This window comes from Ixodes scapularis, unplaced genomic scaffold (genome assembly GCF_016920785.2).
Source record: "Ixodes scapularis isolate PalLabHiFi unplaced genomic scaffold, ASM1692078v2 PGA_scaffold7__128_contigs__length_106722199, whole genome shotgun sequence".
Classification (NCBI taxonomy): Eukaryota; Metazoa; Arthropoda; class Arachnida; order Ixodida; family Ixodidae; genus Ixodes; species Ixodes scapularis.
The window spans coordinates 35,926,487-35,943,811 of record NW_024609882.1 but is presented as its reverse complement, the minus strand read 5'-3'; the positions used below and the strand labels follow the sequence as shown (position 1 = coordinate 35,943,811).

At 45.1% G+C, this 17,325-nt stretch overlaps 2 protein-coding genes across 2 annotated transcripts in view; one reads left to right on the top strand and one right to left on the bottom strand.

Annotated features, from left to right (window-relative positions):
• Positions 1-3,169, bottom strand: part of LOC8025152 — a 42,491-nt gene extending 39,322 nt beyond the window's left edge. Inside the window, exon 1 of the mRNA XM_029968457.4 lies at positions 2,990-3,169. The gene's annotated coding sequence lies outside the window, so the exon portion shown is untranslated. The remainder of the gene's footprint in view (positions 1-2,989) is intronic.
• Positions 3,170-3,311: 142 nt separating this feature from the next.
• Positions 3,312-13,876, top strand: LOC8025151 (translocating chain-associated membrane protein 1-like 1). The gene is made up of 11 exons (XM_029968474.4): positions 3,312-3,746; positions 4,326-4,380; positions 6,215-6,333; positions 6,577-6,693; positions 7,661-7,719; positions 7,841-7,925; positions 8,413-8,483; positions 9,269-9,379; positions 10,121-10,270; positions 11,249-11,418; positions 13,563-13,876. Exons 1-11 carry the CDS (start codon positions 3,621-3,623, stop codon positions 13,670-13,672), a joined length of 1,173 nt encoding a protein of 390 aa, XP_029824334.1. The 5' UTR covers positions 3,312-3,620; the 3' UTR covers positions 13,673-13,876.
• Positions 13,877-17,325: the final 3,449 nt, after the last annotated feature.

Genomic DNA, 17,325 nt, shown 5'->3' with positions numbered 1-17,325 from the left:
ACAGGATTTAAATGGTTTCTGTGCTGGTTACCCCAATGAAAATACATTTCAGCCAGTGCAGGTCACGGAATGGCAGACTATATATGCGTTTCTTTAACAACTGAGGAAAAATATAATAGAAAGAAGACATTGGCTGCCGCTTTGATGGTGCCAGCAACTTCCTAGCTTACACGCAGGATATATTTTTTGCTGCTCAGACACTTAACCGGCTATGGCTTAGATACAATAAAATATGATCAGCCAAGAATTGCAAGAGATCAAATAAATGTTACAAATTAAAACAAACCACTTTCAAATGTTAATTCTTCCACCAAATACTTCAGGATTGGAATGAACTAGAAAATCATGTGGTCATTCTTTCCTCACTTCATAGGTTCACTCAAGAGCTTATTGATATCTTTTCTTAGGCCACTTTTCGGTGTTTGTTCTCTTTAACCATATTCAAAAACGGTACCACTACTGCCAAGACACTTAGTTCAGCGGTGTAGTATTGCTCAAATAAGTAACATCACGAAAGATCCACCTGAAGTATGCCATATGCCTAGACCTTTGCAGCGACATTCTCGGACAAAGTGATTTACAGCTCGCGTCCCTGGTTTTGAGAGTGTACATGAGTGTTGCCCGACTGCGCTGGGCTGTGGGTTTTCTCGTCAGTGGGCTGTGGCACTGGGCTGGTGGTGGCTAAATTGCCGAGTTTTATTTTTGGTGAGTCTACGCACAACAGAACAAATGCAACTGGAATGTTTGTTTCATTTTATGTTGATTATTTACGACCCTACACTCAGCCGTGTCAATCTACAAGGTTTTGACTGTCTGAAATATTTGACCACACAGGATAGCCGAAATGCATGGGTATTCCCCGCTCAAAACATGAAATTCAACGAGTTTGCCCACAGTGCCGTGTTATCCGAAAAGGATTTGAGAAAGCTCTTAAATAACACAGCATATCCAATATACAGTCGACGATAGTCACTTCACGACGATCGGGCGGAATCCGGCGTGTTTTGGGGCTCATGTAGAAGAGAGCTGCTTTTTTGCACAGCTTCAATGCAAATGAACGAACGTGTCTATCTCATCCCCACACTCGACCCTATCAGCCATTTTTCGTGAAGACCGGGAACATAGCTGGGAAGGCTTTTCGGAGATTATCTCAAAGAAAATAATCCTCGCAGAACGCGGAACGGCCCGCGTCGCGGGCTGCTTGAAGTTTTCTTTTTGTTCGATTCCTGCGAAGGCCAAGCAGGCTACAAGCCCTGGTACTGCCTGGTTCTCAAAGTGGAAGATAACACAGAAAGGGTAAGCATCCTGATTAGGCAAATAAAGTAAAACCTTTCAACAAAAGCCAGCGAATTTTAAATGCACAATGCAGGTGGGGAGTGGTGCTGCACGTGTTTCCATAGCTCATGCGGGTGGCAGGAATTTCTGGATAATAGCGGTCACTCTAGTCGCAAACTGGCGGCATCCAGGGAGCTCTTTTTGCAAAAGATCTATAGACGGCTGTGTTATGTGCATTTCCGATAGCATGTGGCTTAGACTACCTAACTTGCCTCTGCCACTTGCTCCAAGTGAATTTCTCATATTATTTGAGACCACACTTGTTCCCCAAATCCTGTACTCCGACAGAACCCCTAGAAAGACACTGCGTGACGTAAGATGTTCACCTGCTCTGTGCAGTGCCTTCCTTCGTGCTATCCCATTTCGACAGGAGTTTGCAGAATACACTATTAAACTATTAATGAAAAGACAGCAAGAATGCAGGCAAGCTGGTGGAGGCCACTCATGTCGTAAAACTACCCAAGACAGCGTTAAGAGAATTGGAAGAACTTAGAGGTTGAAAGGAAGAAAGGACACGAGAAGTGCAACATCTCTTTTGCGACGTTCCTCTCTTCTTATCTGTAACATTCCCCTCTTTGTGTCTATTCTCTCAGACTTCACTTTTTTTCTACAACCGGTTACCTCATTCTCATGTAGTTTTATAACATGATATAAAATCGTGTCTGAGAAAACCGGGCAATCCTAAACGCCCAGGTAGCCTTGGTTTCTGAAACATATTATTAGTGCGGCTGCAAAGGTGTCTTTTGGCAGAGAGCTTCCAGCTTTGTAACATGACTCAAACTGTTCAATTAATTGCAAGTTGATGTCAGCAACCAAAGATGCAATTACAAAGAAACGTACACCCTGTCATGAAGATACTTCAACATCAGTGTGTTTGTGTGTGTCATGCCGGGCATGTTAGCTACAACGCGTGTCTACTCTGCAGAGTTCGACTGCAGCATAGAAAGGGCAAAAAGAACATCATTCATTGATGAGAGATCGCTAAGAGGAGGCGGCGAATGCCGTAGCAACGAAGCAAACGCAATCGAGAGTGTCCAATTTGCGTCGATCACGCCTTCACGTAGGTTAACGCCAACAGGAAGCGGGAGGGACCGACGAACCAGCCGAACCGAACGAAGGCTCGCGCCTTGCTTCGCGCAACTCGGACGGGAATCGCCGAGGCACCGAGCCGTTCGCCGTGTGCGCGCTTACATGCCGGATCTAACACGAGCAAAATATATTAAAACAAACAAGAAAAAAAATCAGGAAAATCCAAATTAATTATTAAGCGAGCTCTCTCCTTATAAAATATAACTCGACCCCGCCAAGGTTGCGATGTGGTGTTTTCGAGCACACGGGGGTTCGCACGATACGTCCTCGACCGACGGACATTCGGCTCGGTGTGCGCTCTAAAGCGTCTTTTCCCGATCCGGATGGCTTACCGAACGTTTTTGAGCGTCCCCGCAAAATCGGCGTGCGTCTTGGATCCCTTCTGTACGGAGGATTTGGACCGCGAGATCGTACGACTGGGTATCGAAGAAGTGTTAGGCTTAACTAAGCACGTTTGTAAACACAGTGGGGGAAATGGTTCTCGCGCGGTGCACAGACATTTTGGAGGGAGGAGAAAAGAAAAAAACAAACGGTACCTAGGGACGGAAGAGCAAAGGACACTTACCTTGTCGGCGTTCTCTGGTTCACATCCCCGAATCGCTGCGATGCTGACGTTCGCGTTGTTTCTTCAAAACGCCCATTTTTGTTTCGTCGTTGCCACGGGTTCGAGGTCCGCTGGTGGGTCCCCGCTCGGCCTGGGGAGCGCCCCTCGTTGAGCGGCCTTTCCGCGAGAAAGAGGGTGCCAAGGGCTCCTGTTTTCTTTCGTATTTTGTGTTTTTCCGCGTTGGTCTCCTCGTCTTTATTTTGAAGGAAACCGCGGTTCAGATTCTTCCGAAGCGCTCCGAGTGCTGCTCGATTCGCGAGCGAAAGATGGCCCTCATCCTTGGCTCCATTTATCGACAACGGCGTCACGGGTCGCCAGTGGACCACCCATTTCTCGCTGCGCGCGCACTAATGCCGAATAATTCACAAATAAAAACCTTAAAATTATGTAAAACTTTTTATACGAATCATTATATGAATAACACTCAGTTTTGTAAAGATTTTATGTAAAACCGTCAGCGCTGTACTGCTGTACTGTTGAGTGAGCATTCTCTGCGGTCTACTTCCACGTGGCTTCCGGTTGGCAGTTGGCTGATGTTTACGGTTTCCTTTTAGCTGCACCTCTGCGAGCCGAGCGCCAGCGGATTTCGGCGATGGGTCTCAAACGTCGTACCGGCACCAAAAACCCGCCGATTTTCAGCCACGAGTTCGTGATCCAGAATCATGCGGACATCGTGTCGTGCGTCGCTATGGTCTTCGTCATGGGACTGCTGTTTCAGGCGAGTCTTCGGCTCCCCAAACTCGAGTCCGTGGAACCGCACTTGCCACCACTTCAACTCGCGCCGGGGCCAGCCCGCTCGATTGACATGTTCGACTTGACGCAGCCGAGCTCACAGAGTAAATTTGACTCTCTTCACGTGCAAACGTGAAGTGTCACGTGAGGTCCACATGATCTGCGTTTTTCGCGGTTTTTGCTTCAGGCAATTTAACTCGCGAGATTTAAACCTACGGTCGTTCAGATCGGCTATGTGCAAAGTTCGTCCCATCGCTGTCTACCGCTTCAACTCGCGTCGTTTTGATTTCATAACTTTCAGAATCCGAATGAGAACGAGCTGACTTCCCCTTTTTTTGACCCATCTCGCCAAACTTTCCTTTTCAACCGGCAGCTGTCGGCGGCAAGCTCGTGGCCTCGTTTCTGTTTGATCAGCGTGAGCGCGTCGCGATGCGTTCCTCGTCGCTTCATATTTTTGTTCGTTAATATTGAGACGAATATTCACTGTTTCACGCCTAGATTTCGGGACGAGTGAGAAGCAGAGTTGCGGCACACGTCATTTAAAACTGGGACGCTTCGTTCGCAGGTGTCGGCACCATATGCTTCGGTGTTCATCGCACTCCATCACAATGTCACGGACGGTAGGTATCTGATTTCGATACACTATCGATAGCGTTGACCTCTAGCGGCTTTATCCTTGCCAAGAACGGCAAAAGACAAGAAAGAGGGAAAAAGTAGTACAGTAGTCGAGTTTAGAGACCCGACAGTGTTGTAGGCAGACTGACCCTGGGTGGCGCATGGAAAGGCACCAAATGGAGTGCAAGGAGACACGGGCTGGGCATCTTTTGAGGTTTGAAAGGCGATCAGTAAGTTAAACTTTCAATAAGGGATAAACACAATTGAGGACACAGGATGGGCGAGAAAGGCGTATGAGCATTTATACATGAAAAGTATGAACACTGAGTGAACAAACCGAACCCAAAAACTGAAATCCAAATACCAACATTCAAGCGCTAGGGCAGAGCTAGGGCAGAAACTAACCCTGTGGAAAAGCAAGTAAAAGGAGCCAAGAAAAAAATGTGGGAGGAAAGAGTGCAAGGAAGTCAACTTTAACTTTGAGGGGACGAAAACAGGAAATAAGGATCAGTGGTATGATAATTCACGGGGGAGCTCGTTGTTATTTGAGGCTAGAACAGGTGTGTTAAGGTTATTTGAGGTGCACGGGGCTTGCTCCCGCCCTCCCGGAGGGGGCGACCGATTTGGAAAGAGCACTAGGGTTTGCAGGGACAAATGGATGATAAGTGGATTTTAATGACAAAGAGGAGATTGGAAGAGTAGTGGAAATTATCTAGGGAGAATTGAATGGCATACAACTAACTAACACAGCTGGAAACAGGTAGGACAGAGGAAAATTTGGACTACGTCCCACGTGGCTCCGGCCCAAAGTCTCAACCCTGCCTCCCAGCGCTGGGGTAATTCTGACTAGGTTTGACCAGAGGAAAATTGGTGACTCCCTCGCCGGGGGAAAGGTGGGAGACAGTGTTTTTAGTTTTTTTGCCCAATCCACCAAAGGTCATCCTGGTGATATTCCACACTGCCTGGTGATAGTTACAAATTGCGGTGGGAAATAAATTGACTTAGAAAGGCGAAGGGAGAAACCATACTTTTGGTTTTTAATTTCTAGGCTAGGTGGTGTAAGCTAGCACTCGTTATGAAGGGTACAGCCATTATCATCCATCCATACATGGCGGCATTTTAAACCAACATATTTCTAGTGCCACACCAAGTGGCTGGACACAGATCGCAGTAATTTTTACGTACCCCGAAACGCTCTACACCTATTAGGGCATTGTGCACTTATTCTATTTTCCTTTTGATGCAAATAAAATAAGATGAGCTATGTTCATGTAATTTTAACTTAATAACAGCTTCTGCTTTTTTTTCGTAATTAAACCAAAGGCTGGAAATGCTAGTTTATATGCCTTCGGAAGGTGCTATCACTAGACAAGCGCTGGGGCAGAAACACGTGTCAGAAGTATGAGTTTTTTTGCACAATCGGTGCCTATCCACCACAGTGTGAGATCGTCACTGTGGAAAGTAGCTGTTCGGTGCAAAACATGTTACTGGAGGTGCAGTCTGTCAATACTTGATATAAGCAGGCGGTCAGGCGCAGTAACAACGTACCATCAAAGAGCGATTCTTTCAAGTGGGTTGCACAGCTTGCAAACTTTGGTACATCAGAGTAGGAACCTCAACCATGGGTTGAGGTATGTGACCCAATTAAAAAGAAAATTGCGCAAAGACGCCAAAGTAAAAGGTAATTGACACGACACAGCACTGTGTCCTGTCGGTTACGTCTTACTTTGCCCTCATCTTTGCGCTGCTTTATTTTTAACTATGTCTGCATACCGGCTAGCCCAAACTTCTACGTTAATCAACTGCGTGTGACCCCCACCCGTTCTGTCGTCTGTGCAGGCATGGAGACGCAGGGTGTCGTGCACTATACCTACGGTGTCAAGGACGTCTTCCTCACCTTTTTCTATTTCCTCATTGCCATCGTGATGCACGCCATCATTCAGGAGTACCTGCTCGACGTGAGTATGCCGCCGCTCATCTTTGTTCTCATACCCTGTTTCACCTTGCGATGAACCACAGAGGATGCCATGAGCCGTCGATACCGTGCGAGTGTCGTGCGACCTTCGAGAGGGACGCAGTGATGCGCAGGGCGGTTCGTAGCATCTGCTGCGGTTCATTACAAGGTGAAACGTAGTATAGCGTTGCTTGGATCGGTTGTTCGCGAGGTTTCATTCGCATCTTTTTCTGCTCGTGCCTTTCAGAAACTTAACCGGAAGATGCACCTTTCCAAGATGAAGCACAGCAAGTTCAACGAGTCTGGCCAGCTCCTCATCTTCTATCTCGTTTCCTTCCTCTGGGGGGCCGACATAATCCGCAAAGTAGGTCAATAGCTGCTCTCGTTACGTCCACTACTACGCATTTGAATGAGTATACGTATACCCGAGGATAAAAGGCAGCTCTAAAGAAGAGAAGGCTAGTGATCTCATTTTGCGGTGTGGTTACCCATGAACACAATTTGCCCTATTTACTCAGATCTCAAAAGCCTTAGTAATTGTGTACGAAAGTTTAATTTTATTTGCTCTGAGCCTTTTTGGAGTCGAAAAAAAGTTTCGGTTCTTCAACACCTTAGTGAACTCTGTTCTGTGGAAAAGTGAATTCTGTTCTGTGGAGACAACTGTTATGATGATCTGAACCTGAGGCTGGGGCAGGAGGAGGAAATTTTTTTTACACTGGAAGAGAAAGTAACAGGGACATATAGTGTCTCTAACTCATCTAATAATTTTATTCAACCAACCTCCTTACATACAGAACTACAACTGTAACAGAACCACCGAACATCCTGTTTTTCAAGGTCGCACGCACAACCCTCGCCCACTTCACAAAACAAACTGAAGTAAGGCCACCTACAAAGCACAACCACCTTTCTGTTTAGACAAACCTTCTAGAGAGCTAAAGGTCACAAAAAAATATACGATGCTTTCAACTATGACACACACACACAGCGAAACCTTTGGTTGTGTCGATCTGACGCGGATCGACTTATGGCTTGTCCAACGTGCTCGTAGCTACCACCGCAGTCTCTGCTTAGGGGTGAATGGAGTATAGTCATATTGCACATGTAGTGGGGTTAAGGTAATTTTAGTTCTAATAAACGAGATACCAAAAGGTGCCAGCGCGCAAGCAAGGTCTGTCTGTGCCACCTAGTTCTACATGTTTTTGGGGATGATGTAGGGTGCTTTGCTTTCAACGTCAAAACAGTTCTGGAAGTGCTTTCTTGAGGAACAAGTCTTTCGTTCGACCGATCGGAAAACAGGATCTCCACTTGCCCCTTCTCTCGTTTTTCAGGAAGGTTTTCTGCCCAGCATTAGCAAGGTTTGGGAAGGCTATCCGCACACGGAAATGTCGTAAGTATGAGTTCCTGGACGGATTTGTTTTTATTTAATAATACCGTTAAATAATGGAAGGTATGGGTGCGAGTGGTGCCTTAAGTAGTCTTTTTTTCAATAGAGATTCTTTCTTTTTCAGGTTCATGTTCAAGTTCTACTTTATTGTTCAACTGGCATATTGGCTACACTGCTACCCTGAACTGTACTTCCAGAAGACGAAAAAGGTGTGGACTAATCCTGAACTTCATTGTAATTGTGCAGCATGTTCATGCTTATTTGTAGCTTTAATTGTTACCGACATTGTTCAAATAACTCTACAGTAAAGAATTGAACTGTCAAGACCCCATGCACAAAGCAATAGGTAGTTCCGAACTACCTATTGCTTTGCCCTTTCTGAACGGCAGTAACAATGTCAATGTGGCACTCTGCCTGAACATTCTCAGAAGTTCAGACATGCCATACAAAATGGCCATTATATATAAGGCGGAATCTCATGGTAGTTTTAGAAAGGTCTGGTCTATAAAAAATCATTTTTTGTCTTGCGATTACTTCTTGGAATGATACAATTCTTCAACGTTTGACTCCGGTTAATGTTGCTTATATGTACACTTTAGTCGTTAGTCTGGTTGTTCAATAACGTTGTGCTTTCTTTTACATTTCCATACTCTCGCCTCAGCTCACGAAAAACTATTTGAAAATTTCTCTTTCCAGGACGAGATGTCAGGACGCATCACTCACGCCACCCTGCACCTCATTTTCTTCAGCGTGTCATACATTCTAAAGTGAGTACGCCTTGACAACAGGTGTCTACGACTTCCAGGTAGAAACCCAGCAGGAATTTTTAAACAGGAACCCATAGCTGTCCAGTTTTGTCTCTGGTTAAAGTCATGGTGGTTGCAGAACTTGGTTAATGCCTAAATGACGACCATTGAAGTTTGAGCCCACACGTGCCATTAAGACATCCAAACTAGGTGCACACAAGATCCTGTTTCGGATGTCCAATGAACTATACCACTTCGGACATTGCATGGATGGTCATCTATCGGAAGCCCAGTCAGTCTCCTTGGTGCAACTTTGAAAGGTTGGGGGGAAGAACTTCCAGCATGAAGCTTGGTTGTCTTCCGTTTGCACATTATAGTGAAGCCCTGTTTTTTTGCCAGTGTGCTCATGCCTTTTTGTTAGCCACATAAATGCCGCAATCTGTATTGCTTTATGAAGTTTCTAGTATATTGTTTTATGAAAGCTACTACTACACAGAGAAAATTTCCATGTACATGCTAGTGTAAGATGAGGCGCAAGAGACCATTTCTAAGAATTACTAAAGGTCATGTGCAAGGAATTGTGGGTTTGTCCATCTGCCATATAACACCGGAAAGAAAGTAAGGGAGGATAGCAAAGTCACTTGCCTGCCCTCAACTGTGTTTATTTCATTGTGTGCTATATGGGGTTCTGTACTACCGCTTCCCAGAATGCTTTCCGTTGCCGGTGGAGGTCGCTGCTCGTTTTGCAAATGGCCTCTTCCTTGTATCTGCGAGAGAGGTTCCCGACATGCATCTCTTTCTCCCAGCTTCACGAGGATAGCCCTGTGCCTGTCCGTGATGCACTACCTGGTGGAGACCGTCTTCCATGCAGCCAGGCTTCTCCTGTTTGCAGAGCGCAACAAGGCTGCCAACTACGGGTGAGGCGCACTGCGCGGCTGTTTTTGCGCATTACCCTTTGGGGCAGGATAGGATAAGTCCGATAAGACTAAATTCTGGCACCATTAGCACTCGAGACTTTCGTTCATAAAGAATAAGTCTCACTTTCACCGCCACTATTCAGCATGCATTCGTCCTGCCATTGCCATAAACAACAGGCATAGATGCATTAATCGAAAAGGTGGGGGAATAATTATTTAACCCCTTTGATGACTTTCTTTTTTTTTCTAGTACGTATGTACTTTAGTGGTTGGGTTTTCTTTCAACGGGGAGTGCAAACAATAAGTCAATGCAGAATTGTTTTTTTATTTTATTATTATTTAACAGGAGCACATAGATTGCTTGCAAGCTGTCCGGATAAAGAAGCTTCAGGCGGAAATATTCGGGGCGGTTTAATTTTGGCGCTTCTGCTTCCACAACATTCCAGCGGTCTCAGACTCTGGACAGGAGGTACTTTACAGAGTTTGTCCGTTAGAATGAGCTCCCATCCTCTGAATTTAATTCTGAGGAGCATTAGAAGTCTCGAATTAGAAGAGCCGTCACTCCGCGATTGCGACTATAACGCTAAGAAGCTCTCTTTAGCGTATTGCGTGCTATAAATATTCCCATCAAAGGGAAACACAGTGCAACTGAAACAACTCCAGGCTTCCCTCAAAGAGGGACATTTTCCTCGTTATGCACAAGCTCAAGGTTTATTTCGACGCACCTGTCCTCCCTTGCAGGTTCACGGTGTGGAACGTGGTGTTTGTGCTGGTGCGACTGGCCTCCATCATGCTGTCGGTGCTGACCTTCTGGTACGGCCTGGCGCAGCAGGAGAACCTCGACCTGCCCGTCGGGATGGCCACCGGCAACTTCAATACCAAGGTCATCAGGTGAGCAGGCTTCGCTGGCAGGGGTTGGCACGTCGCGGTAAAGAGGTCGCCCTCAAAGGTTGTGTCGACCGGTGTTATTTGATACTAAAACGCCTATGCAGTCCCTTTTCGTCGCATCACGTGTCTCTTCATGTTTTTCGGTTCTTGACATGCATCCATAGCCCAAGCAGTTCAAATGCAGCATTAAATTCAGCAAAAGTGACAGTGAAATGAAGCGCTTTCCTGCTGTAACAGTATATTGCCTTTGGTATTTACGAGAAGTCAAATATAGCTAGAATTGTTCACCGGGAGTAATGCGATTAAGTCAGTCGTGCAAGGTACTCCAGCTTAACAGTCAAGATTGCCATACTGTGCCTTTGCACAGAGCAAGTCGCCTGCTTCTCGCGCAGGAGTGGCAGCGACGTCAAAACGACGGCAAGCTCTTATTGGCCGATTGAAAAAAAAAAAAAAAATGGTGGGTAGACCTTGGGGCTCCTAGCATTGAGTCGACCCACTATTTTTTTTTTTCAATTAGCCAATAAGAGCTGGCGTCATTCTGAGGTCACCGCCACTCCTGAGCAAGAAGCAGACAACCTGCTTTTCGCATACTCGGTGTAAATTTCCTTGCGCTATGCTGTGAAAGCTAGCAGTTCCCACGGCACTCCAACACTATCAAAGTGGCTGCAGACTGCTGTAGCTGCAGCGCTAAAATGTAACACTAAATAGTTGATGCCAAGTATACTAGCCTGCAATAGTAAGGCATCATTGTTGGGACAGTCAGTTTAACATCACGAAGTACCGCAACGGACGCTACAAGCTATGCAATCCAGTCTAGCGCTCCACAAGTGGCTCCGAGCAACCGGGAGGCCACTCGACACCCTCCGAGCTATGGATGGGCTCTGGTGGCTCATAGCAGCCGTTGCAGTCCATGATAAGACGAAACATAGAGTAGGGCATTGTGCGAACCGACACAGCAGCCTTTCTCTCGTTCCGTTCCAGGATCAACTGCATTGTGGCAGTGTGCCTGCTGCAGGCCTGGATGATGTGGCACTTTGTCAACTTCCACCTCCAACTGCTCCGCGAGCGTGCCGAGGCCCAGCAGCCAGCCCAGGGCAAGCGGAAAGTGCTGCCCGGTGCCAAGAAGGAGAAGAAACCCAAGAAGGAGGAATGTGAGTCTGCCACGGTTCAACGTCCAGCCCTTGGTCTGTGCACAAAGCTACTCGTTTCTAAACGAAGTCTCATGTTTATGCTTGGGTACTATGTGTCCTGCAGGTGTTCTCGGCGAATTTGCCAAAGATTAGTTTGACACTCGAATCTGTGCAATTCCTTTTGATCCCTAAAAGCTATTCCTTCTTAGAGCAATTATAAACCGATGTATCCAAGAAACGTGCAAGCTGCTATGTCCTAGCTCAGGTATGGACTTCTGGTCTAGGTTCTATTTCTGTAATGAAAATGAGTACAAATTCTAATGCTGGTACAATCATCTCTTTAATTCTAATAGTGTTATAACTTATTCCTTACTTCTAGTGTTGGAATAGATTATTTTCATTTGTTCTATTATCTCAACATTGAATTTTCAAACTCCAATATCAGGGTATATTCTTCTTCAATAATTGATCAAATAAAAAAAAAATTTAATGTTTTTTTTCTATTCTAAAATGCAGAATATCACTATAGTTGATCCAACGATTGAATCTAATTGTAACATTAGCAAAGTTCTGGTACATGCTTTCAAAATTGTGAAGCAAAGGAATAACATGCACATGTTTTTCTGCTCCATCTGTTTTATTACAGAGAGTTTAAATTTATCCAAAAAGATATGTTGCAGAGGTAAGCTGTTGTCATTGCATGAGAAATTTGGGTGGTACTATGGTTGTGGTTGTACATGAAACAGATTGTGGCTTTTCAAAACAGTGCACCATGTGGAATGAGCTTGTTGTAGATTAAACTAGCAGTTCTTCAGCTTACCTCTTCTACACAGCACCTTATCGTCCAGTTTATTTCTGTGTTCTTAACAGAAGAGGGATGAAAATTAAAATGTAGCCAGAGTAACGAAACATTAGAAAATCAGTAGAAGTGGGTAAAACATTTAATAGTAAGTTTCTAATTTGGACCTCCTGTGTTCAATATTCAGGTATGGCACAAAGGACGACAGTAGGTTGTTTGCATTATATCAAGCCTAGTCAGTATTTGTTAGCTACTTTATTTTCGTTGTTTTGTCTGTGTGCTAGAAAGATAGACATATTCAGAAATTACGAATCGTAAATTTTGAGTTTGAAGCGAATAGTGGTTTTGGTTGAACATCTTCATATCAAATAGTTTCTCTGAGCCTTTCTTGCACCATGCTTAAATGAGAATTGAGCTAAACATATGAAGGTTGTTTCCAAGCTTCCACTTGTCCACTTCTAAGCTGGGTTAATTTTAATATAACTATATTTAAGAACTGTGGCATGTGAAGGGCAAATTGCAGCTATCCTAATCGAGGGGATTTATAAATCTGCTGATTGTATGCAAATATTCTTTTCTAAATTTCAAATATGACGAACGAAAAAGCACGAATGAGGATCGTGGGTTGTCAGGACATCACTGCCGAACCTATAGTCTTGCATAATCACGGTGGGTTAGCCCCGCTAAGTGTACTTCACACCGAGCACCTGTGCACTGTGAGAAAACAATACTTGCGAGCTCCGCGGGTATTGCTTTCCCACAGTGCACAGGTGCTTGGTGAGAAGCACACTCAATGGTGCTAACCCGCCGAGATCAACACTTCGAAAAGTATGAATATTGCAGTTCAACTCAAAGCGAATATCAAATAGCCAATTATTCTAAACTACTAGTCGAAAATTTGCAGAACCCTAGAAATTATCCTTTGCATGACAGTAGTTACTTTTTTTGGAAGTTTGTCACTCAAATTTCCCGGATAAAATTTGCTTTTTAAATGGACAGCAGCAACACAAATTGTGTTCTCACTCCTGAAGATGAAATACTCTTGTTCCAGGTATTGATGCTAAAGTAAAGGACCATTAAAACTTATTTCTGAGTGTAGTTCATCTTTTTTGTGTGTACCAGACTAAAATTACTCTGGCAATTGATCTTCATTCTATGGTCAGTGACAGGTTAAGAGTTCAGTAGGTGCTCTGCCTCTAGCATGAGCTCAATGCCTTTGATAACACTTCGTTGCACATCAGCCACAGCTTGGCAAAAGACAACAAGCATGTGCTGGAGGTGTAGCTTGTACTGAATTCTTAGCCCATCACTAAGTTCCTGTTGTTTAGAAAAAGCTAAGTAACCTGTCTGCATGCTCTGGTTTCAGTCAAGCGGCCAGCCGACGAAGACGTCAGTGAGCTTCCAGAAGTGGACCAGAACGCCAAGAAGGAATTGCGCTCTCGCAATTTGGCCAGTCCCAAGGCCAAGCGTAGTTAATCTACTCTTTTATGAAATGTGAAACGAAAAAGTAAACGGAACGAAGCCGCTGTACCAAAATCTGGCCCATTTTTTAAAACTGGCGTACCAATATTCCGTGTTTTTAAGTGGCACCCCTGTTTTTGTTGTCAACATCTGGAAATTGAAACTATTCTTATACTGCTGCATGGCGCATTCTTTTTTTAATAAAACCCTTTTGGACGACTTTGTTGAATCTGCGTTATTTTGGTATCCTGTTACCCCCATTTTTCATAGACTCCAAAGTGTAGCAAAGTTACAACTTATGTTCCTATTTTTTGCTAATTATCTATAACCATGATGATAACAGTGATTCCAAGATCAACTCTGAACATGTGGCCTGCCAACAAACATTCCTGCATCAAACTATTTCAGGATGAAAAACAGGTGGACTCTCAATAAGAACAAAAGGTCTACACCTTAGACTGACGGCACCAGTCGTAGCCAAATGCCGGTATACTAATGCATTTGGCGATGAAAAAAGCCGTGTTTGCCACAAGCCTCGTTTCATTAGTAGTCTCGTTTGTGTCTTGTTCGGGAGATTAATGATATTGCTGCCGATTGAGACATGTCATGTCAACCATCGAGTGTTGCTGATCTCTATCTGCATGACAAGTGGACCAGAGACAACGGCGGGCCAATCCAATCTATGCGCTCGAGACTCACTATAAGAGTGCAGTCGAGCATCTTGGCTCAATTCTTCCGTGGACGGATGCAAGGCTGATCGGCTGCTTGACCATGACTATGAGAGTGGTCACATTTCCGGTACGTCTTTTTTTTTTTTCGTTTTTTGCTTTTAGTAACAGCCGCTGACAACTTTTCAGTGTATGAATATTTTATACAGTACTGACCAGATTCTAATGCTCACTTGGTTTTTGTAGTTACGAATGGTTACCCTAACGTGCCCTTGATTTCGCTTTCATACCCAGTTTTAATGCACGGGCAGTTTTTAGGTGCTATATCTTAAAAAAAAGAATGCACATTTGAATCTGGTAATACAATATATTCCGAAAAAACTGGGTAGTGCAGTGTTGAAAAATTCTTCAAACTGTGTCTTCTGTCATTGTTTTGTTGTTCCACCTTACAACTCGGCTGCCTCACCTGCTTTGACCTTGTGTCTGTAACAAGGTCATAGGTTAAGAACCAAGAAAGTTCAACAGCACTGGAAAACGAAGACTACCTTTACATAGTGTATGTTCTAGGATTCTGTTGGTTTTGCATTGTGGCTTCCTTGATGCCCCAGATATTTTTTCCGGGGGGGGGGGGGGGGGGGGGGGGGGTCAAAATTTATGTGTATAGAACAGACCCTTCCGAAAAGAGCTCTACCGCCACTGCCATTTTCCAACTGTCGCCACCCCTAACAGCCATAAATACCTGCTGCCCATCTGGGCTGCAGACACCCGGCCAGCACTACACTCCACTTGCGTTGTATTCGGAGTTTGCCAGCCTTTCTTGAAAGCTTTTACTTTATTTGCCTATTCAGGATACTTACCCGTTTTGTGTTATCTTCTTTATGAGAACCAGAGAATACCAGGACTCGAAGCTTGCTCAGCCTTTGCGGGGAACAAACAAAAAATAGCTGATCGGGTGCGGTGTAGGGGCCGGAACAGACTTGTCCGTTCCTTTGCTTCAGTACTGTGCAACAAACAAGCCCTCCTCAAAATGTGCCCTAAAACAAGGCCGGATTTTCGTTCGGTCGTCGTGAAGTAACTGCCCTCGACAATGTAGAATGGATATGCTGCGTTATTTGAGACCTTTGTCAAATGAACCCTGTTCGGACATCTCGGCATTATGGGTACGCACAATATGTTGTTTGATTGATGAGAGCTGTTCAATTTCATGTTGTAAGCGGTGAGTACCAGCTATCTTGTGTGGTCATATTTTCGACAGTCAAAACCATTGTAGATTGACATGGTCGAGAGTTTGGCGTCGTGAAAATTCTGCATAAAATGAAAGAAACATTCCAGTTGAATTTTATTTTGTTCTGTCGTGCGCAGACTCGCCAAAAATAGCCTTCATTTGTTTGTTTTTTTCCAAAAATAGTACTGTAGTCATACATATTTTACAAAGAGATATTTGCAGACGGGCCAGTCCGAGATAAGTTCTGAGGTAGGCGAGCCGAGCCTCGGTTGCAGTTAGCCAGGTGTGTTCCATCAGAGCTTGTGTCCGTTGCTCGTGTTGTGTGGCTCCTGCTTCATTCGCTGTGCCTACGTTGGTGCACATTGCTCTACCGTGTAGATGGTGTCGCCCGCTTGTTTGCTACAGTAAAATGCTTTTTAAGAGCTTCGGGAAATTCGACTCGCCATAAAACACAGAAGAAACAATTCAGGAAACTCACTCATATGTTCTATCCAATTTTTACTAAGAATTGTCTACAAGTTTAAAATCGCTCGCTGAGAGGTGCATCACGCATTATGCACATTTGGGTCCACAAAATTAAACATACAAACGGTAGTAATTCATAGCAGGTGTGAACCCCTTGTTTTGAGACGCTGAAGTGTAACCGAGTTACTAGATTTAAGACTTTGATCACAAGGGCGTCTCGCACGTCTCACGTCGACCAGGTGAATAAGCAAGGATTCAATGCGGAGGGCAAGTTCGTCTGCTCCTTGCGCAGGGGGGTAGCGGTGACGTCAGAACGCCGAGCCCTGATTGGCTGATGGCAGCCCCCTATCCGAGCGTCGTTTGCTCCTTTGCAACGTCGTCTGCTCGACACGTCGTCTGCGTGTCTTGCCTTTCCTGCGACTTTCGGAAGTGCAGAGGCCAGAGGCCAGGTTCACAAAACAATCTTATGCCAAAAATATGCGTAAGACAAAACTTGAGAACAAATTTGTATTCACGAAACGAAATTTTTGTAAGTTTTGCGCAGGTTACGACGAAATCCTACGACAGCTTTGAAGCTGTCTTACGCACTTCTTACGATCAAATCAGCATGGCCGACAGCGTCGCGGTCGGGAGGACCAACGGACGTTTATTTTTCTACGTGCGCTTCTCATGCGTCCCGACTTGAAGCAGCAAGAAAAAAGTAAAAAGTACTTGAAGCAGACCATGACGAACAAGAACGCTGGATCCACAAACACCCGGGAAAACCTCCAACGGCCACGATTCCACCGACAACAACCTAGCGAGCATGGCAGATAGGCCTAGCAGGCACTCCGACTCAGCGACCGTCTGCCAACGACCGGCTGGCGTGCTGAATAGAATATGCCCGCGCGACCCTTGTGGACCCTTCCCGTCTTATACTTTGATCGCTGACCTCAATTTTAGATTAAGAGGTCAATCTCTTCCTCCTTGTTTTCCGAGGCAACGGTGACTCTCGCCGGTCAAAAAGCGGTGAATCTCCAACAGACGCAGGAAAGGTAAAGCAGCCATCGCTATGACTAGCAGACGTAAAGCCGACAACGTTAACTGCGCCAACCCGCCGACGCCCTTAAAGAGTGAGGAGTCTCGCCGCACACGAGAGGAGGGAAGAAGTATTTGGGAGGGAACTTGCGGACACTAACCACCCTCACTCTCGGTTCTTAGCAAACAAACCTCGGCGCCTCGGGACACCTCGCCAGTGAGTCCTTTGACTTCTCTCCTTGATGCGCGTCTGCTAGTTGTTAGACAAAAAAAACGTATTGCTCGAGTTATTT